We start from the raw sequence: 27,814 nt of genomic DNA on the forward strand, positions 1-27,814 counted from the left end.
ATTGTCAGGAAAGGGAGAAAAAACCTTGCAGGACGATTTATGTCGAGTTTGGGGCTCAGTACACATTAGATATTTTAATTAATGAGCATTTAACTGTTAGATTACAGATCAAAAACCTTGATAGAAAACATAAACTTAAGTTGGGCTTTTATTAAAGGACTATATAGTTTCTCCTATCTAGTAAGACAAAAGCTGGTCAAAGCTATTTTCCTCCCTATGATAGACAATGGACCCCTGCTGTATGCTTGCTTCTGTCCAGTCCTCACACTCTCTGGACAGCGTGTACCACAGCCCCTTAAAGTTTGCCATGGGATGCAAAGCTCTTGCTCACCACTGCACCCTTCATGGCCCTTGAAAAAGACATTTTGTTATAACAATATTTACCTGGTAAAATAAACAAATAAAAATATAAATAAATTATTTTCTATACAGCTTAATCCAGTTCAAGAATCCTGGGGAAACTGGAGCCTATCCTACCAGTTAGAAGGCAAGAGAGACAGGGTACACCTTGGACAGGTCTGTTGCAGGGATCAAATTTTAGATCAAATTTTATTTTTAATGCATATTTAGATATATAGTTTACAAGATAATGCACAACAACATAAAATAAATAAGTAAGCGGAGGCAGAGTTCGAGCTCATCAAAGCAAAAGTAAGAGAATGCAAAGTAGGACCTGAGGTGTAAAAGATACAAACAGTAAATAAAATACATAGTTTTGCAACACACCACAACAACCCTTATTAACTAAAGTCAACCAGAAAACAGCTAAAAGCAGATTTTCAGAAGGTGTGAATGATGTGAAGTTAGAGTGAGAGGCAGACACCAGCTCATGTAAAGCTTTCAAAATATACAAAGAATTTTCACATCAGTATCTTGTCTAATTGGTAGCCTGTGGAAAGATGAATGAACAGGGAGAAAACTTTGTCTTCTTCGTATGATTCATCCAACACAACTAAATTAATGCATGTGTTACGTGCCACTGCAATGCTGAACTAAAGCTCCTTTTACAGCTTTAACTACGTCTCCTTGGATCTCGATAAGAGGATCATTTTAACGAATCATTGTGTACTATAAGGGCTGATTGAATACAAAGTGATTTATCATGAATAGGAAACTTACAGCAATTAGGACTCAAATTTACATTTTGAATTGTCTTGCTTCAGCTCATTATAGTAGTATTCGGATGTTAAAGTGCAATGCCGTAGTGCAGAAGCTCCAAGGACCTTCTATAAACATGCAGAAAACTGTCTCCATGTGATTAAAACTATTTTTGCCTTCATAACAGCAGCTAGTCATGAGTAACATAACACCTTCTGTGTGAAGGTGTTTGCCTTGCAGTGTGACTTTGGTTTCCGAGACCGTAGTTCCATCACATCACACAACAAAGCGTGTTTTCCAACAAGTTGTTGCAGCATAACTACTCAACTATTTTAATTGTTTGTTTTACCTCCACAAAGGATTTTTATACTTATTTTTATTTTTGCTGAGAAGGTCCAACTTAGATTCCATTACATTTAGGGGATGATCCGGATCACCATCTGGATCCAGGAATTTTTTAAAAAAGAATCTTTATAATTGCAAGACAGGGCCATTTTCAGTATATATATATATATATATATATATATATATATATATATATATATATATATATATATATATATATATATATATATATATATATATATGTATTTGTGTATATATATATATATATATATATATATATGTATTTGTGTATATATATATATATATATATGGATACTATTATCCAGAATAGGCAGATATAAACATATAAACATGTATAAGCATAAGCATATATAAACATGCAAAAAACACTACAATATAGACAAGGCAGTGTTGATTTATTTTCAATGTGTCTAGAAGTCGAATAGCTTATCCATATAAAATGAATGTAGGACTAAAATACACAGTGAAAATCACAATATGGGTGGAAATGAGCTGCTCTGTGGAGGTCTGCGCTCATTCTTTTACTAGTTTTTGTATAAAAAGCCCACGTTGAACAGAGCCCCCTGTCTGTCCTGATTAGTTGGTGGTACCGGAGTACTCCATCCATGGACTCTTCTGCCTGATGTTCATGTGTGCTGGAGAGTGGGTCACACTTGGCCTAAATATCCCACTTCTCTTCTATCATCTGTGGAGGTATGGTCCCATAACAGATGTCTGACTAGCATGTGTCAGGCCGACAAGCAAGTGAGCCAAGCCTTCTGCTTTTTCAGGTTTTTTCATCGGCCAGCTGATGGATCAGAGGTGATGTATGATCCCGTCAGTGTGATGAATGCTGACATTCTCAACTACTGTCAGAAGGAGTCCTGGTGCAAGATGGGTTTTTATTTGGTGTCTTTCTTCTATTATCTCTACAGGTAAATGAGACCTGAGGAATTCTTATAAGAAAGACTTATATATATATTTACTATAACTAAATTCCCTTTTTTCTTGCTGCAGCATGGTCTACGCCCTGGTGAGCTTCTAACCAACAAGCGATCTGAAGATATTTAAAGAGGGATCTGTAAGAAAGACGGAGAGAAAAATGTGGAGAAATAAACTCTTCTTACCTCCATACATTCATACTTTCTCTAGCTTTGGTTTTTGGCAATCTGAACCCTGGACAACATAAGAAGACCAAGCTAAGTGAATGTGAGTGTGATGGTCTTGCCACCATTCAGTTTTAGTGCTTCAACCCAAATACTGCTGTCGGCTGGCTTAACAAAGCTATGAAGGACTGAAAACAAACAAACCAACAAAAAAAAAAAAAAAAAGGTTGCAAATGGTTGCGATTGTGATGCCTTTGACCCATAATATGATTTCACAATATTTCTGAAGGGCTGGATTTTCCCCATGCTGCTCCTACTGATCCAGTCGCTCAACTCACTGTGAAACCCCAAACACTAAGAGGCTGGAAAAGAAATGAACACGTCTGTATTCTCTGACTTTAAAATGAACTAAAAGCAGATTGTTTTGATGTTATTCTGTGTGTTTCAGACACCGCTTGCATCAAAACATTTCTGCGATTGTGTTACAAGTGCAGGAAAGTGATTAAATTGGGCTAAAGGACTTCAGCACAAGAATTGTATGAACTGTAGAAGGACGTCTGGCAAGGATGCAATGACATTTTAGCCAGAGTGGATGACACAAGAATTAACATTTTGCCAACCTCTGCGTAAAGCAGAGCCACCTAAAACACTAAAAACAACATCCTGTAGGACATAGAAGTCAAACAAGTCTGATGTTAAAGCTGAATGACGACTATGTGCTCTGAAATTGGTATGTCTGTAGCTGTAGGGGCATATTTAATAACTTTAATGCTAAGTTCCTGCTTTCCAAATGAGTTTAATGCTCTGATGAAGATAATGCCAAAAGTTTAAAGTTAAAAAAAAAAAAAAACGTGCCAAATTTAAATTCGGGCTAACCAAAAGAAGAAGATGATATCTTCTATTTTTGCTAACGCTTTTGGCACATTGTTTATTCATTTATTTTTTTTCTTCGTTTGTTTGATTTTCCTTTAAAAAAGTTGAAAAATGGTATTATTGTAATGTTAGTGTGCAGGGAGCGCCTTATTCCCATTTCAAGTGATGTTTACTCTCATTCATCCGCATTTATACTAGGCTATAGTCATTTTAGCAGCAATTTTCTCTGATCTGACATAGAGTAGAGATCTCATGTACAAAAAGCAATTAACTACAGCAAACTAGCAATGTAATAGGATTCATGAGACATATCGATGGCGTGTTATTCCGTGTTTTTAATACCAGTGAGTCGGACAGTGGTGGATGAAACAATAATGACTCTTTAAGATGACAAAGTGTAAAAAATATAAAGCTGTCATCACGATACTTCTACAATCGTACCGTTTCAGAGGGGACCGATGCAGGACGATGACGTTGCTGGAGACCAGCGAAGCCTTTTCCTCAGCTGACGCTGCCTTTGCTTGCATGTGTTCATTGGTTTGATCCCTTTCAAGATGTGATGGTTCAAATGTGTGATCTCAACAAGAAATCAGACATTTTAGTAGCCTGAAAAACAAACTGTGATGATGGTTATACACCAACTGGTGACGACAGGAAAAATGTCTTGATCACTGCAGCCTATTGAAATAGTTTTTATTTTGTTGGAAGAGTTTGAGCTTGGATGAAGATTCAGGAGAATTTTTTCGCTACTGGAACACTGAATACTGATTTGCATCATTTTACAAAGGGCCACTGTGTTTGCAACACAAGAAATTATGTTGTTCAATACCATTATCAATATAATGGACCAGCTTTACATTTTAGTTCATAAAAAAAACAAAAAAACAACCTGACATGAAGTACATACCACTATGGACATTTGCAAACTTAGTTTCACTCTCTGTGGTTCATGAAAATGCAGGTATGCTGAATTTTTTAATGATCTGAAGAGCTTTCAAAAACAGCTGGACAGCAATGCTCTAACATAACATCACTCAAACTGGACTACCATTCATTTTATTGGAAACCTTCAGCCAATTCTTATAGATTTTTAAAAAAAAATCTGCTCGTGCAATAAAACAACAAACTATCATCAGCTTAGTAATAATTATTTTAGTTCCCGACTGTAAACATATACAGAAGGTTCCCGTCTTTTTATCAAATTCAGTCGTCCTTCAATACATTTATTTTAACCATCAAAAACCACAGAAATGAATCTGTTGAGGAAGCTCCATGGTAGCACCTATCCACACCTAGAAACAGGAACATAAACCTCTCATGTCAGTCATAATCCATATTATCCGGAAAGCATCTCAAACAGATTACGTGGTTTGAATTTGAACCACTGAGCCAGCTTTCATAGGCTATCAGTGTTTTTAAAGACATGCAGTAGACAGTACATGTCGTGCCAAATTGTGCTCACATGAGATTAATCGCAGGACACCAAGACCTCAAAACTCTGCCAACAGTGAGCGTGTTGAGTCTGGACAATCACAATCAAAGCACAGGAACATGTGGACATGAGGAGAAATCAAAGTTTGGTTGAATGTCATCATGTAGTTGCTCTAAATAAAGCATTTTAGAAAACTAAGTATATCTATTTGTATATGTCTTTTATACATTTCTCATCAATGTACGCTACAGTAAATTTGGTGGATTACTTTATATTTATTAGGTTACACTACAATGTGCAGCTATTTACACGCCATATTCTAATAAAACAGTAACGCCAACATGTTCAGCTTCATGTTTCTCTTTTCATATATTGGGTTGTGCAGATGCTCTACCAACACCACAGCTGTATAAGAGGGGAAAAATCTAAGTGAGGATGCTGAGGGGAATTCATGAGGACATTAAATGGTGCATTAGACGGGGGGGGGTAGGAGGGCGACCTGCCACATCGAAAGCTGTCTAAACTACTGAAACAGCTGCATTTAGAAGTGGTTTCAGAGACATTCACACAACCTCTCGAAAGGCACCAGAATATCCATGAAAATGTCCTTCCAGGGTACAAAAGTGCTTCCACTTGAGAGGCAGCAAAAAGAGGAGGCTTTCAGATAACAGAACACTGGATTCCTGTCTAATGAAATGAAGCTAACAGAGTTCATTGTCACAGAAATACATCACTGATTAAAAAAAAATCGCAGTCATTTTATAAAGAATTTGATATTTTCAGTTTCTTGTCTTTGTCAAGAAGGGAAAAGAAACTGGACAAATGTGTGTTAAAGGCAACTTAGAGGCTCATTTGTGGGATTTTAAGGTTGCCACTTGTCTAAATAACGATTCAGACAGAAAACACAGAAACGACAAGGCTTCAAGCTGGCGTTTCCCCTCTGTTTGAAGAGGCCATTTCCCTCCCTGCTGTCACCATGGAAACTAAATTGTACTAGAAATTCCTGTTGACTCACTTTGAGGCTCTCACTCAAAGCAGAAAAATGCAAGAGAAGTTGTTGCACATGCCTTGCAGGGCTGCTTTTCTGGACAACACTTTGGTTTTATATACATATTACATCCACTAGATACATAACAGTTTCATGTAAGTTGTCATGGTGACCTGAATCTCATTACAAGACACTTGCTTACCCCCAGGCTACAACACAACACATGCAACTGTTTCTCTGTCTCTGTCCACACTGTTTCACATTCTGGACTCTTCCTTTTTCCAGCACCATAATAATCCCCCCCCCCCCCCCCCCCCCCTCCTACATCTGTGCTCTCATGGCAAGATGTTGCCATGGAAACTGGGTACAACTGATGGGCTTGAAACGTCACGATTAGCATACACAATTGGCCGGTGAACACGCACACACAGAGGTCCATGCACAAACACTCACACACATACAGAAACATATTGGGCTCGCTCATTATTATGCAAGACAATGATTCGTTGCACATTATTCTGTGAGTATGAAGCAACTTCCAGAGGGAAAAGCTGTAAGGATGTTTCACATGTCAGGGTTGTGCACTTTCCAGTGAAAACGCAAAGTTTTTTTCTGGTTTTATTAGCAGAACACCTCAGCAATGACAGATTACACAGAGGAGAAACAGAGAATAACTGTGCTGTTTAATTCTCAGGTAGAATTAGTGCATCAAGACAACAGTCTTCCAGTTAAATATAAGAAAGAAAAAAAGATTATCTGCATTTTCCTGATATATTAAACAGATAACTTTTATTTAAGGCTTATATTGTCATCTCAAAACCAAGTTGTAGCCTTTGTTTATTTATTTATTTTTTTATCTAAGAAAGAGTGAGGAGCAGATGTGCTGTCTGATCAGTGTCTTTTTGTATCAAAGAACGTGTCAAAAACCCGTTCACACTTATGTTTTTATTAGGACAGGATCACCTGCTCAGACAGAAGCATGACTCACTCAGACTGTCAGCTGCTGTCACACTTATATTAATACATTTTACTTTTACTGTAAGGAAAATCTATCTGCATTTTCAGAGAAATACCTTAATAAATAGCACATTAAATAGCGTCTTAGCTGGTGTGTTAGGCAACGTAAGTTTATCTGTACAGCAAAATTCATACATAAAGCAATTTAATGTGCTTTATAAAGGCAATAAAAAGAAGCAAAAGCCCATTACTTTAAAAGGTGTGCAAAATGAGAATAAAACCATCACAATATCCTATAAGATATTATAAAATAACTAAATAAGTGGTTAAAAACAAGCTAAAGTTTAGATAAGTTCAAAGTCTCAGTTCAGGTTTCACGCAGGAACATGAAGAAATGTTGTAGACTTTTATTTAAGTGTTTACTGTAGTGCAGTTGGAGTAAAGTGATGTTGGATTTGGATCACAGTTGAACAGGTATTTTTTATGGATAAATGATGCTTTCTGAGGCACATTTTAATCAGACATGTATGCTTGGGTCTAATTTAAGGTTTCAATAATTAAAATCAAATTAAATCCAATTTTTCACAAAAGCCCAGAGGATTTTTGTTTTATCCAAGGTTTTTCTGTCCACTTTTTCTTCTTCCTCACAGTCTAATTTTAGTCCTGGTAGGCTACAGTACTGTTGATGATATAACGGTGCTTCAAGACTTTGTCAGTATATACTGGGTTTTTTTTGTTTTCTTTTTTGTTCAAACCAACTATCCATCTTGTTCTGAATATTTGCCAACAACAACAGCTTTAAATAAATCGAAAGACATCACTACAATCTATAAGAATTAATGTTTAATAAAGAAAATTAAATAGGAAAATGGAATCAGTATCTAATACAAGTTCAAATATTTCTTTACCTAAACATACAGAAGAAAAAGGAACAAAGAAACACCAGTCATCATTTAGACATTTGTAGCCTTACATAAGCCTATCTCTAATTATCACTTTGCATTTGATCAACAACAGAAAATAGCTTGTGTGGGTGAGGCCAGGGGCCAACTGTGCTGTAAATGGGCTTAAAAGGTGAAAAATGAAGGCGTGCATCAGCAGAGTGCTCTGTCGTCTGCGTGCACACGTCTAACTGCATGTGAGAGACACATAATTTGCAGAATGAATGCGAGGTGAATTATAATGGAAAAGGGACTATATCTATTTAGACGATGCTACATTGCCGGTGAACAGCGGAGGGCCTTCCATCTGTAGGTAAAAATGAGAAAAAAGGAAAACAAAGGACCGCAAACAAACTCCAGCTCTGGCGTTTCGCATGAGCCGAGCTGCGGGTTATAATCATGTCATCATGCAAGCTTTGCTCAGAAGTGAGCAACTCTGGTGCAGAACTTGATGATGGAAATGTTGCTTTAACTAGTTGTTGAGGCCTTTTAACAGCAGCCTTTACTCACACACTTACATGTATTGTACTTTTTCTTCCTTCAGGGTGATTTGGAGTAAAAGCAGAAGCCTGACGGAAAAGCCGAGAGGCTCAAAGAACATCTGCTATTAAGGCTTGTATGTCAGGGAGGGAATCCATTTAAACATGACGATGATAAAAGGTTAGAAAAGGTTATTAAAAAGTGACATAACTATTAGCTGCCGGCCCTACAGCATGTGAGGATGACATCTCATGACTTATAACTTCTCTAGTCCAGTAGCTGAGGAGTACAAAAAGGCTCAAGAGATCAAATAACTTGATGCCATCAAGATGCATATAATACTTTGTCTTTATTTATTGTACATTTTACAGAAAAATAACACAAAGAAAGACAAATTAATACAACAGCTATTGTGCTCTTTTTTATTTTATTATCAAAGGCACTGACATTTACTGGTTTGCTAAGTATTCTCATCAATATTTATAAAAAAAACAGACATGTAGCAGAAACTGAGTCCGCCTGCGACATGTCCTGTAAGTTTTACTGTCGAGATGTAAAGAATTAGACAAAAATGCCATCATTTACAAATCAAAGCTGATGAAATGTATAAAGTCCTCCAGTAGATTTCCGCAGCAGTGTTGGCTTGTGGGAGGAACGATGGAAGTAGAGGTTGATTTAAATATAATTATTTACTTTTGTTTACATTTCAAGTAAACGTCTCAAGAGGACATTGTGTTGCAGTTTTGCTGCTGTTTCCCGTACAAACCGTCCCTTTCAGTATATGTATGGGAAGATCCTGTATGGGACACGGCGACAGTACGTGTCCCACGCCAGTCCATACTTGGCTTGACATTGTCTCTCGTCACGGGCTTCTCGGTGAATCAACAAGATGGTGAAATATGTAACGTAGAAATAAGGAAGAAGGTGGGAAAATCCTAAAGAATGAAGATACAAAGTATGTGAAAAAAGGATAAAGGAGACCAAAACCCAACAGAATGTCATATTTATGATTCTAAAAAATAAATTCACACCTTCTTTTATGATTGATATCAGTGTGCATGATGTGGACGGCATGAAACAACCAGCAATTAAGGCAACAGCCTCCTCTGCAAGCAGCCTGAACCTTTTCTTTCAGTCTGTTCCGTATTAATAATGACTTGCAGTGAATAGTTGTTTATGCTGACAGTGTTTGGAGGTATTTTATCTTCATGAAAAAATATTTCAGTCTGCACAGACAGTTGTCTGCTGTTATTTCTTTAGTGCAGCTCTTCTCTGTCTTCAACAAACGACTGGATTTCTTTTTTTTATTTTTTTTATTTTAGTTCTCTTTTAGTACAAAATTTCCCAGTTTGTGACTTTTACAGCAGCAGGTTGGGCAGATACACGGTGCATCTGCGTAACAAAGGCAGCAACACACAGTGAGTCACATTAAATTGAAAAGATCCCAACATCATTCAGCCAAAAATTTGGTCATTTTTAAAAATTTTTCCTTCCTGCTATGAAGCAGCCATAACCGAAATGTAAAGTAAAAGAGTTGGTTAATAATGAAATACTCTGTTAAAGGAGCAACAGAGATGTGATGGCAGAAAAGAGCTGAAAACAAAAGGAGAGAAAACATAACATTGTTCTGTCCATTCCAATTATTTTGTTATAATTTACTTTAGGGGATTAATAAGTTGTTTTGTTTTTCATGTAATTTTCGTATCAAACAAAATGATGTGTTACAGTCAGAAATGATGAGGGAAACAGTGCAGGTAAGCTTTGTTGATCTGCAAGCTGGACTTAATCAGACAACTCTTAGTTAAGACAATAAAAGCTACAACATGCAACAGCGTATTGACCTTCTTAAGAATTCTTTTAGAAAGATTCATCAAATTCAGTAGTAAAAACAATAAAGCTGTTGGATCCTAACACTTCCAAAAAGTTATGGGCATAAAAAGTCACTTCAGTTTGACTTTGGGTGCAGGAGAAATGAGGCCAGTCTGCAGCTGAACCACATCATTCAACATCAAAAGAGATAAACACAGCCTTAAGTATTCAACACTGGCCTTCAGTGAGAAGCACAATGACCTACATGAGAGGAGTAGAGAGCACAAGGGGCTTCATGAGACAGCCTCACAATCTTCTCTGTTTCATCTGGAATAATATCTCTGCTCCCTGCTATCAGATTGTTTGGTTTTTTATCTTCACCCAAAAATGAAAGTGACCTGCTGTGGTGTCTGGTTTGAAGAAAGGGTTAGTACATATTCTAATGGTTAAAATGAGAATCTCACTACATGTATTATGTATCTTGGCTTATATGTCCAAGGTCACAGTGTAAATGTGAAAGGTTTTATTAACTGCATGTGGTGGATAGCGTCAGTCAACTTGTTTGGAAGATGCAAGCAAAGGCATCAGGCAACATCACTTACATCAGCTGCTGTAGCAGGAGCCGCGTCAGAAAGCTGAACGTCTTGCTGCTGCTGATCTGAGTTTTGTCCCAACCTACAGGCTCTTAACTACATATCTTGACTTTTTTTCCATCCATTTCCTCATGTTACCCACTGTTTACTTAGAGATTGCATTAGTAACGGGCAACAAATGGAGAAAATGGAGCACATTTTCTTGCCAAGACGCACAAACACACCAACCAAACGGACTGAATGGTATTAGTGAAATTATTGTCATGCTAAATGTAACCACTAGGGGGCAGATGACAAAAATCAGCTTGTTTACAACAGTGAGCAAAGTTTTCACCATAACATGAAGCAAAAGGTCTCAAGGAATGGTATTTATCAATCATGATGCTTCGGGTGTTACAGAATTAATACAAATTCTCATTGTGTAGAGTAAGATGTTCCTCCTGTTCCCTTTATATCCTTTAGTTATGTTTTTCCTGTGTTTGACTAAAATAAACAAATCTAACGGGGAAGGAAAGAGCAGAAACATGACGCAAACTCTGCTAATTAACAAGCTTATGTTGTGATGAAATCTGATCACCTTCAAACATCCAAGCACATTTCTTGGCTAAATTTATAAACTAAATAATTATTCTTCTAATTACATTTATAAGAATAATTTTCAATTTTCTAAGATATTGAAAACCAAAACAGGTCTTCAGACTCACTGGAAACAGCTTACAGTTGGCAGATGTGTTTTACATTTGTTTATGAAGAGTAAACAGACTTAGTTGTTTAGTTGATTTCACAGTGAGCATAGAAACGTGTCCTGCAAGTCGAACTCAAGGTATGTGCATACGAAAGGGACAGCGAAAGAGAAAGTGGAAATAGTTTATGCCATACAAATACGCCTGCTGAAGCAACTTAACATTCTCTATTAAAAAAGACATAATGATTCACAACACATGGTCTACAAGCACAAGCATAGACTAAAACAGACAAAGAGCTCAAACAATGAGGCTAAAGAAAAGTTATGTTAGGAGAGAGGATGGAAATGAACAACGCAGCAGGGGTTGGAAAATCGAATGGAAAAATCGAAAATCTGGATTTTTTTACTTCACAATTTTAAAAATTGATTTTTTTGTTTTAAAAAAATCTATTTTTTTTTTCAAATAAATAAAAAAAAAATTATTTTTTTTTTCTAATAAATAAAATAATCCATTATAAAATTTTTGTCATTTTTGTTGTTTTTATTGATCTTTTTACTCATCTTCATGGCCATTAAAGCAGCAGAATGATGGTCTGGCTACTGTGTTGTTTTTTCCTAATTGAAATCATAAAAATGATATGCAAAAAAAAAAAAAAGTTTTATACATTTATTTTGTTTTTAATCTACAAAAATGAGCAATATAGAAGAATTATGAGAATCACAATTTAAATCGAATCGGCACCCAAAAAATTGGAATCAAATCGAATCGGGACAAACACATACCGTCACAGCCCGACAACGCAGCACAATAAACACTTGCAGGACAGAAGCTGAACATAGTGACTGTCACAAAGCCATGCTTGTATTTCCAGTTAGAACACAGTTTTTGCTACATGGCTAAGCTGTATTATTTTCCTTAACCACTGCACACAAGGAGCCACACTTCTCCAACAGTGCTGCGGTCCTGCTGGAAGTCAGAGTGAATTTCCAGATGGCAAAAACAAGCTTTAATTTATTCTAATGGTCAATATGGCTGGACATGATTTAATGTCGGCTGTGTGATATTTATTACTGATGATATCATTCACATTACAATAAAGACTCTGATCGTTGGGCGAGGCTTAACTGGAAAAATAAGCAGGTGGGGGGGCTTTTAAGCTGTCTTACCACATGGCAGGGACCATGCCAGTGCCATCAGGAGGTCACCAAGGTAATTGGGATGACGAACGAGACCCCACCAGCTTGACACCAGTAGTCTCTTCCCAGTCGCCGTGGCAATGGTCTCCAGCCCTACAAGGAGTTGTGGACAATGCAGGTACTTTGAAAGATAAATGTTATAGATCTACTTTCCACTTTCCTCATAGCTGAGTGGCTTTATTATAAACTAAATTAAAAGTTTATGTGAACGTGTGTTTTTAATCTTGCCTGCAACACTTGGGTGAGTTGGGTCTCGTCTGAACAGGTTCTTTTGTGAGTTTGATTTTCTGAAAATATAATATCCAGCACCTGAAACACACAGAAACATAACGGTAGCATTTAATCATGAAATGTGACATCTCGTAGACTAGTAGAAGAGATATTCACCATTCAGAGCGACAATAGCTGCAGCCTTGAGCCAAGTCAAGGCCTGAGGGTGCACCACCAGGAAGGCTGCCTGCAGGCTGTATGTGAAGGGGACCCAGGCCAGGTCACCAAAGACCAGCATGAAACCAAAACCGTCATGCACGATGTCCATAGTTGTCAGAATTGCCTCCTGTTAAAACACAGAGAGGTGAACGTAAAGTAATTGTAACTAACAGTGCAGAAATGGAGCAGTTTCTCCATTTGTTTCTGCAGGAATTAAAGCAGAAATCTGGGATCTGCTGCATTGCTAACCTCATTCCACAGAGCATCTGCAACGTACAGCAGCTGGAAAGCGTTGACCAGGATCATGGCGAGCGAGGGAGAACCTCGAAGCTCCACCTCCTTCATCAGCATTCCAAGGTTTATGACTACCTGAGCAGAGATGAATAATGATGAACCGTACCTGCTCCTGCACATCTAAAGTAGTTCATATTGAGTAATAGTCACCATCAGAAAAAACATCAAAGAACCCCGGCTGTCGCTTTAGCTGTAACTAAACGATTATTTCTACTGTTAAATAACCGAACAACTAATTTACCATCTGACTGATTCATCATTTTGTTCCGTGAAACGTCAATCACCAGCGACATTGCACCGCCAAACCGCCCTAAAGCCCACTCTGACATTTAAATGTCTTTGTTTTATTTGGGCAACAGTTCAAACCTCAAACCAGCAAATATTCCCATCCAAATTCATTTGTCAGTGGGGAAAAAAAATGAAGACTTTAAAGCCAAAATGTCTTCATCAACCTGTAAAAATCTTTCATATTCAAACTATAATGTTTTTATTTGCTTTTTAGGTTGCAGTTATTTTAATTATTGTAAAAATACTGAATGTTTGGAGTAAGTAGTTTTAACATTTACCAGGAAGTGAAAATATCCCACACATTGTCTGGAGCCAGTTGGTGGACGCTTTTTCTGTGCTCTCCTACGCACGAAGCCTTAAAACATTCAAACGTTCAAAGCTTGAACTGTTTCTGCTGTAAATGGAGGTGGGGGGTAAAATTTTCCACTATCATCTGAGCCATTACTGTCTCAGTGGTGTTTGGGGGTTTTTGTTGCACAGTTCTTGCATTGACTTGTGCACATACTGGGAGCCTTGCTGCTATTTTAGTAAGCTTATTTGTAAATCTCAGTGGGAAATCTGTATTTTGTCTTAATCGCTCGGATGACTCAGATGCAGGAAATGATGTGCACCTGTGCCCTTCAATAAATCTGTCGTTTTGCTTGGTCATCGTCGAAGAAAAACACTTCTGACTTGGGGTCTGTCAAACCTCGGGCTGCGTTATTGTAGATGAGAGGAGAGCAACATCACCACCTAATGGTCTTACTGGGATCTCAAAAAGAAATCCCATCACTTTAAAGACATTCAGCATATCAATACATTCAATATATCACAGCAATTTTATAACTCTTAACGCTGTTTAAACAGATTTAAACAGATATAAAGTTTATACAGTGGCAGATTTATTGATTCGGTTATGTTTCATTCTTTTTTAGTTTTGATTGTTGGTGAGTTTCATCAACTTATGTTGTTCTATAAAGCTGCGAAAACATAAATAAACCTCTTTATATTTGATCACTGACAGAAAAGCCCACATCTGTGGTTTAACTCACCCAGCCAATCAGACCCGGTCTAAGTTCACAGAAATATTTCAGGTCAAAATTCCCAATCCGGGGGTTCAGTTCCCGTCCAATAAAGAAGTCATACACCGGATTTCCTGCAAGAAAGAATGAAAAAATGTCTGTTTAAAATGAAAAACATGTATCTTTGTGAAAGAAATAATCTTTTATTAACGTGGAAGTCTTGATGAATGACACTGCAAACTAAGCAAACTGTCTTTCTGAGTTTTGTGAAGTTGATCGATCAGAAAACATGTCGGTTCACAGTCGGCGTATCTTCCGTCTTTCAGTCATTGTAGACTGAAATGAAGGTGTCAGCCTAGATTCAAACACTTTCTGTGCGTTGTTCCTCCATATCATACACACCGACCCACTTCTATAATATCCTGAGTCAGAGTGACGACAACAATCACATCCAAGTTTCTACCACGTTAACACAAAGTATTAATGTTCACATCAGATCTGAGTTGATGAACTGAGAATAAGATTAACTTCAACAGCTAATATTATATAATATATATCTGAACAGTGAATGTGTGCAAGTACCTTTTGTCTAAAACTAGAAAATGAATGAACAGAATTTATAACATCTATGATCTCCAGTAATTCTGTTAGTCACTGTGAAAGCATAACAATATCTCTTCATTTAGCAAGACATTGTCTCTTAACTTTTATGTAACCAGGAGAATTGACTCAAAAATCTCTTTTACAGAAGTGTCCTTGCCATGACAGCAGCAACACGAAGAACAACCTTTAGAAAGCCACACTCTGGCGCAGTCAAGGCCTAACAGGGAGGGGAAAACAAGTTTTCAATACCACCTGAACACAACTAAGGCTTGTGATGGTGTTTCCATGGTTTCAGAGAACACAGAAACAAGCACAAAAAAAAAGAAATCAGTCTCAATGACAGACTGTCATAATTTTCCAGCAATGTTTTTTTTGCTGGTGTTGTCGTTAGACATTTTAGTGTCCATACAATGAATTGAAACTGAAATAAACTGTTAAATTATTCTTACAATCTAATAGCATATATTAGTTCAGGAATTGTACATATTGGCTTTCTAGGTAACAATTTAAGCTAAAATTTCTTAACTAATCAGCGTTAAACACATTCTATGATTTCAGCAAGCGTGGCTAGAAATGTTGAATTGTTCAAAATATTTTGTTTTATCATTTCTGGCTTTGTCCAACCTACTGTGTTCTTGTAGTCTCTTTTTTCTTTTCTCTTTACAAAAAATGTGATAAAAACGGTCCTCCTAGAACATGAGTCATAATACTGGCTGATTTCTGCCTCTGGATACAGAAGCACACAGCGTAGTTTGCACAGCAAGGTCAGATTGCTTGAAAGAGAGCGTTCACTTGATGCCCGACGCCTGCAAGCTGCTGTAGAGCTTGGCCATTAGATAATTACCCACAGGAATACTGAAATCCTCCAAACCTCACATTAAAAACAGACAGGATGTTGCATCGCCAGTGGATGTTTATGAAGTGTTTAAATTTGGATTCTTTTTTTTTTTAAATAATGAACTTTAGCTTCTCACCTGTGTTTCCCCCCAGAGCCAGACCATGAAGAGGAGCCCAAAAGGAGCGGATGTAGAGGTAGATGGAGAGGAGGAATGAAATTCCTATGGCAGACACTGCTAGAGGCAAGAGCAGCTCAAACAGATATCCAAGAGGAACCCCGAGCCCCAGTAACATCAGCAGCAGCACAGCGCTGATGCACAGGTCATGATAACCTCGGGGAAGGAAACAAACAAAAGTGAATATGTTGCTAAGAGGAGGGAATAGCAGAAACGGATGAAGGCAAGCAAAAAAATAAACTTTAAGTAAGCTTTGGCTCAAATAGACAAAAAGTGAACAGAAGTCTTTTAAGCTTTGATTGTTATTTAAATGTTTAAATGGAATAAAAAAAAACAAAAAAAAACATAATTAAGAAAATATGCAATGCATTAAAATCAATTGTCACAGAAGGACAATAAAGCCCATTATGGGCAAGCCCAAAAAGAAAAATACCATTTATGGGATACTTGAGGCGCGTCCCGTCTCTCAGCACTAATCCTTCAGACACCTGCGGGCAAAAACAGACGTTCTCAGTGTGAACAGAATGCAAATCATCCCTCCATTGTCTAAACCTGCTAATTCCCATAGGCTGGAACCGATCTCAGCAGATATTAGGTAAAAAGCAGGGTACACCCTGGACATGTCGCAGGTCTCCAGGGCTAACACACGCAAACAAATACTAAATACTGTCATCGTGTAAATTAGATCCATCAATGCTTTTCTGAAAGAACCCCCCCCCCCCCCCCCCCCCCCCCCCCAGATCTAACCTCCAGCTCAGGTATCTGTTGTAGGTTTTTACTAAGCACACTAAAGGAAAAACTATAATCACATGTCTGATAGCAGAATGATTTAGCAGAGCCGCTAATCGATCAGACTGATCAGCTGACATGACAGACAAAGGATCTTTAAAGTCAAATAGAAGAATTTTAGTATTATTAACCTCTTTAGAGGTCGACACACAAGGAGAAACCTCACTCAAATCGATCTCTATGGCAACATGCCTAGATAAGGACACACACACACACACAGGCAGCGCATGCACACACCACTTAAACAGATCAGAACTTTACACACAGGCAAAAGTGGCTCAAGTAACGCAGGAAAGAGTGGTCCTACACTGCAGGAAAGTAATTTTGCTACTGATATTTTGTGTAATGCATTCTTTACCAAAAAAAAAAAAAAAAAAAAGTAATATTGTTACTTTAACATTTTACTTTGGAACGAGTTACTCCCAACACTGATCACGTCAAGAAAGGATAGTTTTCTATACAACAGCAAATATTCACAAAATCATGTATAAAACTGACCAATTACCTGTGTTTAAACTACGTTAAGCACAAAACGCTTGATCATTTAATGATAAATAAGCAACTTTTCTTAAACCCTGATAAGTCTCATTTAATTACTGTTATAATTCTACTAATAACGGCCTCATACAGAGATTAATGCACAGGTTGCCAATGTTATGACTGACGTTCTTTTTATGCTGGTGTTACACTGCAGTTCAAGCTGTGACCAATAAATGTATTTCAAGTGTTTCAAGCTGAAGACAAACTTGTTTTGTTCCATCACTTATGGCCACAGTGGGAACTTTCATCAGAGAGTTTCATAATCTTAGAAAAAAAGTAGTTTTGTTCATTATCAATAGCAATTTACAAAGGTAATTTAACCAGCCGATTCAATATGATCATACTTACTGAGAGTTGATAGACGAAGACATTTACTAAAACACTACAGCATGAAGTCGTAGCTGATTGAGACCACATCAAACAAGCTGATTAACATGTTACCTTTCCTAATGGCAGCATGTAAAGAAAGGCATGCAGGGCAATCCATCCCAGTAGAAGCACAGGGGCCAGAGGATCCCACAGCTGGTCAGTGGAGGGGAGGGCAGGGGGCCACTGAAGCAAACCAGCCTGAGGAGATCGACTTGTGCAGATCAGGAAGAGCACAGTCAGCGGAAGAAAGATGGGAATGCATATGGCTCCTGAGAGGTAAAAAGTGATGAGGAGAGTAAGTAAGAAGAGGGACTGGATGTGTATTTAACCAGCTGACAAAAACTAATAAAGAAATACAAAGAAGAGAAACTACGTCAGAGGAAAAGATGGAGCACGGCCTGCACTATGGGACTATGATAACTGAGAATAACCAAAGTATATTCTAAAAAAACCACACGCACTGCACAGCAACTAAATAGTTAATCTAGTTTTGACAGATGAGGTCTGTGGAGAACTAATCTCTCAAAGCCAAAAAGCGATTTTATTGAAAATGAAAAGAAAAAAAGAAAAGCAGTAGGAAAGCTATTTGACTGCGCCACTCAATTTAAAAAAAACACAGCAGGAAACTAAGCAGCTCACACACAAACACAGAGGCTGCCATGGATATCTTCTCATTCCTGTTTATTTCCATAAGGACTCCAGCTGTGAAGCATTTGATCTTTTCAACACTTCAAGATTCAACATATTATCATTTTTATTGTGGCAACTGTTTTATGAGCCAGTGAGCAAAATGTAAAGTATAACCTGATCCGTGGCATTTTTAAAATTAACAATTTTTTTCCCAGTGTTTTTGTACATCATGAAGAGCAATGCTGAGGATAATATCACCCTATTCTGTCTTTATATATTCAATGTTTGCTTTTATTCTCTAAAATATTTAATGTTATGGTTAATTTTTGTTATCAGTTAAAAAGAAAAGCTACATTTAATGATCAGAAGAAATAACAGCAGAATGCAGCAACAAGATGAGAGAAAATGTTCTTTACAGCACTGATACTTACCCAGAGTCCCTCCAAACTCTCTGTCCGTGTCATGTGACAGTCTGTGTTTCAGAGATTTGTTGTTTGCACTCATTTTTTTGTTCCTGTTAGAAAATATTAAGGAGGATAATGATTCTAAGGGAAAATAAAGCCATCCGAGGAACAAGTCATGATAATTACATGGTAACACCATGCAGTGTGTTACATAGACAAGCTCATTTTTCTGACATGAAACCTGCACTTATCAGCACATTGTAGTAAAGTATTAGTTAACATTTAGATGTTAAATATTAAGACATTGTGTGACTCTGTTGAATCTAAATCTCTTTTAACAATAGTGAACTCATAATTTGAGTGTTTTTTAAGGATCAGACTATATCCAAACATTTATCTAACTTAAATATGAAGAAACAACCAGAAAATAGTCAGTAAAGGTACATTATAGAGTATAATGAAAATGTAGGCTTTTACACAAGTTATTAAGTTAACTAACCTCACCTACTCACCTAACCCACTTCAGCACCATTATAACCTTCTAAGGAGTCAGGAATTTTAAAGCACATTTGTTTCAACTTTCTGACATATGTTTTTTATTCTGAACAGCTACTTCATCCTCAGAGGAAGATTTGGCTGCAGGTTGTCAAATAATCCAAACAGACAGGAAATTGTCAATGCAGCTGATCTCAGATACACCAACCTAAACTGGGTCTCAATGCAATGGGACGTTTAAAACCAACAATAAGTTATTATTCTTTCACATGTCACCCTCTTTATATTTATTATACAATCAGGAGCTTGGTTATTTTCTGACTGTTGTAATAGTGCCATTACTGTCTGAAATGAATGAGACAAAGTTCGGGTCAAAGTTCTGCAGTTTCTGAGGTCATGTAATCTAACATTTGTTATTAAACCTGAAGCAAAGGCTGTTTAGTCCCGTACAGAGAAATAGGAACAAAAAACATAGTTATTCCCGAATCACAGTGCTAATATAAAAAATGAAGAAGAAGAAATGCAGCTGTAGCAGGTGAACGCGCTTACCAGGAAAGTGGTTGGAGGCCAGACTGGATCTCACAGTAGCTCCAGCGCGTCCATCCCGCAGCCTGGAGATGGAAACGCCCCCGACTCTCCGTGACACCACCCCTCAGCCAATCAGATCCGTCTAGGGCAGTCATAAGAGGGTGGAGCGAAGTGGCTTCAGCCAATCAGGGGCTCCACACCGGTGGCGACAGTCACAGCGTCGTGTGGACAGTGAGCCACGCTCCGCGGGCAGATGAGGTGGAAATACACTTGGGTTAAACTGATAATCTCATCACAAAGGCAAAATTTGCTACATTTGGAGTTGTTTTGTAAAGAAAAACACACGGTTTTAATCCCACAGTTTTATTGAACACATTCCTGAACAGTTTTTTCCCTACCCATTAAGACAAGATGATCTGAACTGAAGGCAATATTTTTCTGCAGGTAGTGTTAGATAAAGATTACATAAACAGAATGAAAAATCATGAAGGAATAAAATATTTAAATATTAGTACACAAGGTTTTAACAGAACAGAGCTTTTCTATTTATTAATATTTTTTTATTTAACAGTTTCCTTCTAGCAGTGCAGGTGCCAAAAAGTTTCTCTTGTATAATAGATAATTCATGGTTTGCTGTTTTTTCAGCTAGAAGAGGTTATTTCTTCATCTTGTATTTTTAAGGCTTTTTAAATGGAAACTCAGCTGTGGCAAACCTAAATGGCAAGTACTTGGATTTTAAATATAAGTCGGCGCCAAAGTATACAGTATTTTCAGCTTATTAATTATTTATAAACCTTTTTTTTTTTTTACACATACTTAAACATACATGTGGACAACATTTGTGCAGTATAGTTTCAGAGATTTTTATAAGTGAACGATTCCAGTGTACTATGTAATTTCATGCGTTCGAATGATCTGGCCGAACTGCGCTCTGAGCCTCAACCTCTTTCACAGATGACTTCGATCACGCTCTGCTCCATCGGAGCAGGGTCCAGGCAGCGGTGGGCACAGCTCCCCACTATCTCATCCAGCAGGAAGTGCACGAGGTTCTCATCAGAAACGAAGCGCCACAAGTACATCTGTAGATAGTGGCAGTCGACCTGGATCTGTTGCAGGCCGTAACGGCCAAAAGTACGCAAGCGAACACACTCCAGGAATGTCTTCAGACTGATTTTGATAATTCCTGTCATGACGGAGACCTGGGACAGTGGAGAGGTGTATGAGTGACAATGAGAGAAGCATTTCTGTGCAGTTGAGTCTCAAAACATCCAAGCACGATCAAGTTATAAGAAGCATGGTACAGTATCTGTTAGTAAGGGGAACGTACATGCAGTAAAATTGCACAAACAGTATTTGCAACCTAACCTTCCCTGTGTGCTCTCTCACTCACACCTTTTGGTTTTCTTTCATTTCTGAAAAGAAATAATTTTTCTGCAATCCTAAAAAATGTTTTTATCACTTAACAGTAGACCAGGGAGACCTCTACAGGAGCTCAGAGAAAGAAAACTGTTTTTTGGCATATAACTCACACACCTCCACATGCACACCTTTACGTTGCTTTAGACTGACTAAACACAACAAATGATTTTTCATTTCACAATTTCAGCTAAATCAACCTAAAACTTTTTGCTTGCATCCCCTTCTGATCACTTTCCCGAGAGGATGTAACATAACCAAAAACAATGTGAGTGAGAGAAGCCAGAAGCCACATTTTACTAAAACCACCCACAGCCTACGCCTCCAAAGTCTCAAAAGTCTACTTCAGGAGCTAGCGTTAAAGTTGAGAGCGTTAGAAGAGGGTCGAACACTCATTTAGCCACATGTTTCCACTGGCAGATAATCTTTGGTGTGCTTTATATAACGTGCATGTGCCCATCTTTCACGTGCGCAACTTTTTAAACTTATTACAAAAGAGTGATTTGAAGATCAGCATTCACCTTGTTGAACTCCACTGAGCTGAAGATGTCAATCCTTTCAGAAAACAGCTTGTGTATGTTGCTCAGCAGATTGGTGTCCATGGGAGCACTGCAGACAGAAAAGACACCTGCAGTTTAGTAATGCCTTTGTAACAAATGTTAACTCAGATTGGCTAAAGATTTTTTTTAATATAAAATCAATCAATAAGAGGGAGGAAAAGATATTGTAAGAGCCTCTTTCTGCATTTCCCTCCAAATTTAAAACCATGGATCTGGTCAGCTGGTCTCCTTTTTTTGTGATACAACTACGTGGCGCTATCAGCACTCAGACTCAAGCCTTGATTGAGCTGAACTGTAAACTGGATGCCAGTCTTGACCAAACTGGCAGGCTGGTTGCGGTTCCAGAGCTCTTGGCGTGGTGGGCAACAACTTGAGGAAGCTGTCAGCTCAGCTTGGTGGAAACTAACCCCCGATTTGGCTGTTTTGTAGTCCAGTGAGGGACCACGGAGGAGAAACAAGTCCCAGTCTGACCCAAACAAGTGCTGTTATCTAAATCTGGTCTTGGTAGGCTGGTTATCTTGTCTCCTGGAATGCAATGTTGTCTGATGCTCTGCCCCATCCTCCCCAACTTCCCATCCTCACGGGGCTGTGGACGTTCCCAAGCTCGCGCCGTTCCATCAACAGGTCACGGGGTCACGGTCACGCACGCACGGACGGACGGACGGACACACACACACACACACACACACACACACACACACACACACACACACACACACACACAGACAGACAGAGAAAATGCAGTTGTTTTTAGCTGTGGGCGGGGTTTTCTCCCTCCTCCTCAACTCTCTGCTCCGCTTTGCACAGAGAGTTAAAGCAAGCGCACCTAGTTACGTACATAACGTGAGCTACGTGCTACGTCATGAGAGGCAGCGTGTATCCGCTTTTCTAACAGAGAACCCCGGTAACAGTAGCAGCGCGAGTTACAAAAAATGGAGGAGGAAGAATTTGTCCCAAAGAAAAATAGTACAGGATCCTTCATCTGGTGGTGGTTTGGATACCGGAGAGAGGATGTTGACAACTGTCGTATGCAAAGTATGTCGTAAAAGTGTCTCCACAAAAGGTCGTAGTACCACAAATTCATTTTATCATTTAAAAAGTCACCCCCTAGAGCACCTATTTTTATACGTTGCATTTATTACATCATGCAAAGGCACTTAATTTTGTTTTAAAATGACGTTTGTGCCACTGCTTTAACTGATCAGTTTGCTTCGTTGCAATTTCATCCTTTTGGCATGAATGTTTAAAATCAGCATATCTTAATGCAGTATGAACAATTATGTTTTAATCTAAACACAAAATCATCTTACTGATATAATTGTCTGCACCAAAGCATTAATTCAAGGCTAAGGTAAATATCGAGATATATATCGCATATCGTGACATGCCATAAAAATATTGGGATATTACTAAAAGGTCATATCGCCCGGCCTTAATGTAGACCCATGCTCACAATCACAGACACACCTCCCAGTTACTCATTGCCTTTGCTTGACCCCTCCCCTCCTCCCCTGTGGGAAGTTGGATTGCTTGCTGTTTATCCTATATCATAATCTTTACTCATGAGCTGTACCTTGGTGTGTAGCTGGCAGCATAGCGGACTTGCTGCCTCGAGCTGCTGTAGACAGAGAAAGTCCTTTTGCTGGAGTCGCTGCTATGTGCCTTCCTCACACCTTCTTCATACAGAAGACCCACCTACAACATTCACAAAACAGACTAAGTAGAAGCATTAACAGCATCGCAGCAACACTGGAACTGACATATAAATGGGCACCTGAACATCAATCGAGGTTGTGTCCTCTACAACCCTCTTCATCACAGCACGGACATTTCGCGGTTCAATGGTGTTGACCCAGTCTCTTGTTTCAACACTCTTTCGAAGCATTTGTGAGATTATCAGACCCTGAACCTGCACAAACAAAAAAATAAAACAAATAGAAATGGTTCGATCTGGCAGCTGTCTCTTTAATGTGTTTTCTATGGTTGTTGATGAAAAAAAGAAACCCACCTTGACATAATGGTTAAGCAATTTCTGTGCTGCCTCTCTGGCTTCTGCACATAAAGTTGTGACTGGTGTTACAGGACTGTGGTGCTAAAAAAAAAAAAAAAACAAGAAGGCAAAATAAAAAAACAAAAAACAAAAAAACCTTCATTTATAGAATTGCAACATTTATTTTTATAGAGAAAAGCCACTAAAATGTAACTTGAAGCCCTGAGATAACGTTAAACACAGCATTTCATTAGCCTCATACCTGCACGAGGAACTGTTCGTCTGTGAGTGTGAGTATGTAGGAGATGGTCGAGGTTTCGTAGTCCAAGCAGAGGCGAGAGAGCAGCAACAAAAGGGCCGGAGGGGTTGAACCTCCTTTGTCTCCTGCGCTCTCGCAAAACTGCCGAGAAGACTGGCACACAAACTTAATGAAGCTCACCACAAGGCTCTCACGTACACCCTGGCTGCAAAATTCCCCCTGAAAAGAAAGAGACAGAGAGACATCGCTGTCGTCCTCAGGTCAAGTTAAACAACATACAGTTAAGGAGAGTCAGAGAGTTTTAGCAGGGTTGTTTTTTTAGTGTTAAAACAAAGTATTCACCTTAAAGTAAGGCTTGTTGGAGAATGTAATGTCCTTCGCTGTGAAGAGATGCACTGATGCCAGCACTGATTTAATCTGGTTGAGAATAGAGGCTGACAAAGAAGAGAGCAGCTCTGGCAGGCTGGTTGGAGCATCTCTGCCTGAGGATGGCCCCCCGAGATGAACCCCCGCTTCCCGCCACTGAGGCTCCGGCCAAAGAAAGGCGAGGTGTTGCCAAAGCCTGCCTCACATCTGTCAGGCTGTCCATGTAGAAGTTCTGCAGAGCAGAGAGGTACTGCTTCACCCGCTCTGTCGCTGCTCGTATCACAATTTCTGTCCCCTGATTTGGGACAGCTGAGCCTGGCAGCAGTTTGGCCACCGCCTGAAGTCTGCGGTGGAAGCGATCAAGTGCACGGACCAGGAGGGAGTTATCTCCCACCCCTTTCTCTTCCTGTATCCTCCTTTCTACGAGGGAGAAATACCGAGCTGCTAGGTCATCCACAAAAGCATGCAGCTTGCCATTTGCCATCTGAGGAATATTCTTTGATGCGAGTTCACCTGTCTGGGCATGGTTAACGAACAGTTCTTGATAAGACGTGATAACCAAACATAAGCTGCTAACAAATTCATTGCAGCCTCTATCTATGAACTCCAGAATGTCAGTGTTTGAAGAGGGAGACGGGAGAAAGCTTGTTTTAGGAGACTTATCAGTTGGAGATCCTGTTGCTGTGGTAGATGAGAACCTTTGTGCAGAAGCATCCTTCACAGTTGGGTATGGTCTTATTTCAGCTTCCAGGCCTTGAAGGTCCGACTCCAGTCGAGATCGTGCATGGCTCAAGAACTTATCACAGAGCTCCTCTGCTGGCTCATCCAACTGTAGAAGCAGCTCAACACACTCTGACAGATCTTTAGCACTTGTCCCACCATCCCTATAAGCAAAACAACAATCATGAATTGCAGATCTACATAAAATGGCTTAAGGATCATGAATAAGGTTAAATACAAATTCCCATGAGCCCTATTTCTTGTGCATTGAAATTCTTGTCATTTTTTCCCCATTTTCTCAAAGAGGCTTTTCCAACCTATGTTAAAAATTCTTACCTGAACTTCTGTCGAAGCTCCTGAGCGAGTTTGTCCATGATAGCATGACAGTCATCCTGAATTCCTTTGAAGGAGGGCAGGTGACTGTACTGCTGCAACACACAGCGAGCACGGCGGTGGGAGCTCACTGCCTGAGCATAGGCCTGTAGCTCCAAGCACTTATTCAACCTAGCAGGAAGTTCAAACAGAAACTGAAGTTTCCTCAACAAAGTGTGCACACCTGGGGAGAAACACAGTGCATAAAAAATAGTGTGAAAAAAATATATATACACATTATTCTATTAACAAATTAAACAACCAGTTGAGGAAAAACCTGAGAGTTTTGTTATCTGCGCATGCTGGTCCTGAAGAGTTCCACTAATACGGGCACTAAAGTCAGTGATTGCTTCCATGTTTGCCGACAGACAATCCATTTCATCTTCCATCTTTTTAAAATCATTCTTCATCTTTCTTATAGTGTCTGAAATGCAAACAAAGAAAATATATTTCCTTTGTCCCAGTTTACATGACTTAATAGTGCTGACATGTGACAGCTGTCAGAGGAATGCTGCCTTTACCTGTAGCTGATATGAACTTGTTGTAGTTCTCATAAACCAGGGTCTGCATGTCACTGTCCAAAGAACGGATCTGCTTCACCATGCAGGTCTCCTGGTCCATCAGCTCAGCAAGAGAGCGCTCCCTTCTAAGCTGCATTCAGATGGAACACATACAACATATATACATGTTAGTATCAGTCTGAGACAGGCTGAACCTTAACCGCCTCTATACGCAGACATTTACTTTTCATTACTTTATTCTTTACTCCAGACACATCGGCCCATATCAGCAATTAATAAGAAAAGAAAAAAAACAAAAAAACAACACACATTCATGTATAGACACATAGCCTATATATACACCCACATAAAGCCTATATATACAGACACATACTTATAAAAACATCCGTAAAGACAGACATTCATTCCAGTGCTTCCAAAAACAGGAGAAATACCTTATGTCACTTAATTTTGGCTTAGTCATAACCATTACACTTGCATATTGAGAATATCGTTTCCTTATCTGGTGCACATCTGGTACAAATGCACCTGGCCATTCATCTTCTTTTAACTGTTACAGGGCAAACAGGGCATGGGTGAGGGTGGTTGTGGGTGGGTGAAAGGGGATGTGTATGTGTGTTAGTGTTTTATCTATTTTGATGTAAATTGTTTTATAATGTATAGTACTTTGTATTGTTTTTGAGCACGAAAAGTGCTATACAAATAAAGTTTGATTTGATTTGTTGACACATACATAAAATTCCTCAGCACAGCATGAAAGGTAGGAATGTTATTTATTCATTGTCATGTTACATTATTGTAATAATATACGTTGGAAAAAAAAAAACAAAACTCAAATTCAGCAGCAGGAATGACAAAAGATCCTAAACCCACTAATTTAGCTACATCAGCACGTAACACTAGATTAGTATTTCAGATAATATAATCTAAACATTAGTGTCACATTTAAACAACAGCACCTTGTTTAGATACAGCTCCGGATCAAAATGAGGTCCATTAATGTCACAAGGATCCAGGGACGGTGGCTTCTCCGGTGCCTTTCCTTCCTCATTCAGCCCGTAGTAGAGCTTCAGCATGCCGTGTACCCTTCTCCTTCTCCCGGATTCCTCAGACACCGCCACCGACCCGTCCGCATCGACATCCATACTGAACTCCGGCAAGCTACAAAACGTATGGAGTTAAATGACGGTCAATATGACCAGCGTTTCACAGTTAGCAACTCACAAACGCTACGTGAAAATTGTGATTTGTTTTCCTTTCGACTAATATATTTTAAGCACCGATAATTCCTCGCAAAACATCGCATTTATATGACCAATATTAAGAAATTTGCTTATTTTTAGCTGACACAGAGGTAGCTAGCTGGAAAGTATTGCTTCCGCATATTTAACCAATCCGACCTTACGCTCAGAGTGCGTACTGCATAGTGACCAGGATGTGCACTACTGCGCATGTCATAACTATTTATAAAGCAAAGGATTATGTTATTCCAAAGTACCTGGCCTTAAAAATTTAGCTGCCAAACTTTGACTTTAAGTGACACTACTTCCACAGGATTATTCAAACACCTTATTCTATAGTATATCCCTACACACATTTAACTTCAAATACTCAAATTTCTGCAAATATTATTACAATGTATCTGGTAGAAATGGACATTTTCTAGTCTGTAAAACTGATCTGTAATTATTGTGGTCTCAGCAAAGCAGGTGGTAAAAAAAAT

General features: G+C 38.7%; 3 protein-coding genes across 3 annotated transcripts in view; 1 reads left to right on the top strand and 2 right to left on the bottom strand.

The window, feature by feature from the left end:
• cnih2 (cornichon family AMPA receptor auxiliary protein 2) overlaps positions 1 to 2,488 on the top strand; it is a gene marked incomplete at both ends in the record, with an annotated part of 8,489 nt that extends 6,001 nt beyond the window's left edge. Inside the window, 3 exons of the mRNA XM_079247562.1 lie at positions 2,045 to 2,157; positions 2,235 to 2,378; positions 2,461 to 2,488. Of these exons, the coding sequence (XP_079103688.1) occupies positions 2,045 to 2,157; positions 2,235 to 2,378; positions 2,461 to 2,488 (285 nt within the window). The remainder of the gene's footprint in view (positions 1 to 2,044; positions 2,158 to 2,234; positions 2,379 to 2,460) is intronic.
• A 6,506-nt stretch (positions 2,489 to 8,994) lies between these two features.
• Positions 8,995 to 18,964, bottom strand: tm7sf2 (transmembrane 7 superfamily member 2; the record flags this gene model as incomplete). Its single annotated transcript, XM_079247447.1, has 10 exons — positions 8,995 to 9,155; positions 12,475 to 12,597; positions 12,733 to 12,813; positions 12,892 to 13,060; positions 13,183 to 13,302; positions 14,547 to 14,650; positions 16,094 to 16,288; positions 16,566 to 16,620; positions 17,903 to 18,099; positions 18,892 to 18,964. The coding sequence occupies 10 exons, from the start codon at positions 18,962 to 18,964 to the stop codon at positions 8,995 to 8,997; spliced, it is 1,278 nt and encodes a 425-aa protein (XP_079103573.1).
• A 1,276-nt stretch (positions 18,965 to 20,240) lies between these two features.
• On the bottom strand, positions 20,241 to 27,441 carry vps51 (VPS51 subunit of GARP complex). The gene is given in 12 exon segments (XM_079247558.1): positions 20,241 to 21,086; positions 21,825 to 21,912; positions 23,437 to 23,558; positions 23,638 to 23,772; positions 23,872 to 23,955; positions 24,116 to 24,331; positions 24,455 to 24,592; positions 24,594 to 25,362; positions 25,535 to 25,754; positions 25,848 to 25,994; positions 26,092 to 26,221; positions 27,051 to 27,441. Coding segments are annotated over 12 exon segments (2,496 nt in total). The 5' UTR covers positions 27,237 to 27,441; the 3' UTR covers positions 20,241 to 20,825.
• Between the last annotated feature and the right edge of the window lie 373 nt (positions 27,442 to 27,814).

This window comes from Telmatherina bonti (assembly GCF_933228915.1).
Source record: "Telmatherina bonti genome assembly, chromosome: 10".
In the NCBI taxonomy this organism is placed as follows: Eukaryota; Metazoa; Chordata; class Actinopteri; order Atheriniformes; family Telmatherinidae; genus Telmatherina; species Telmatherina bonti.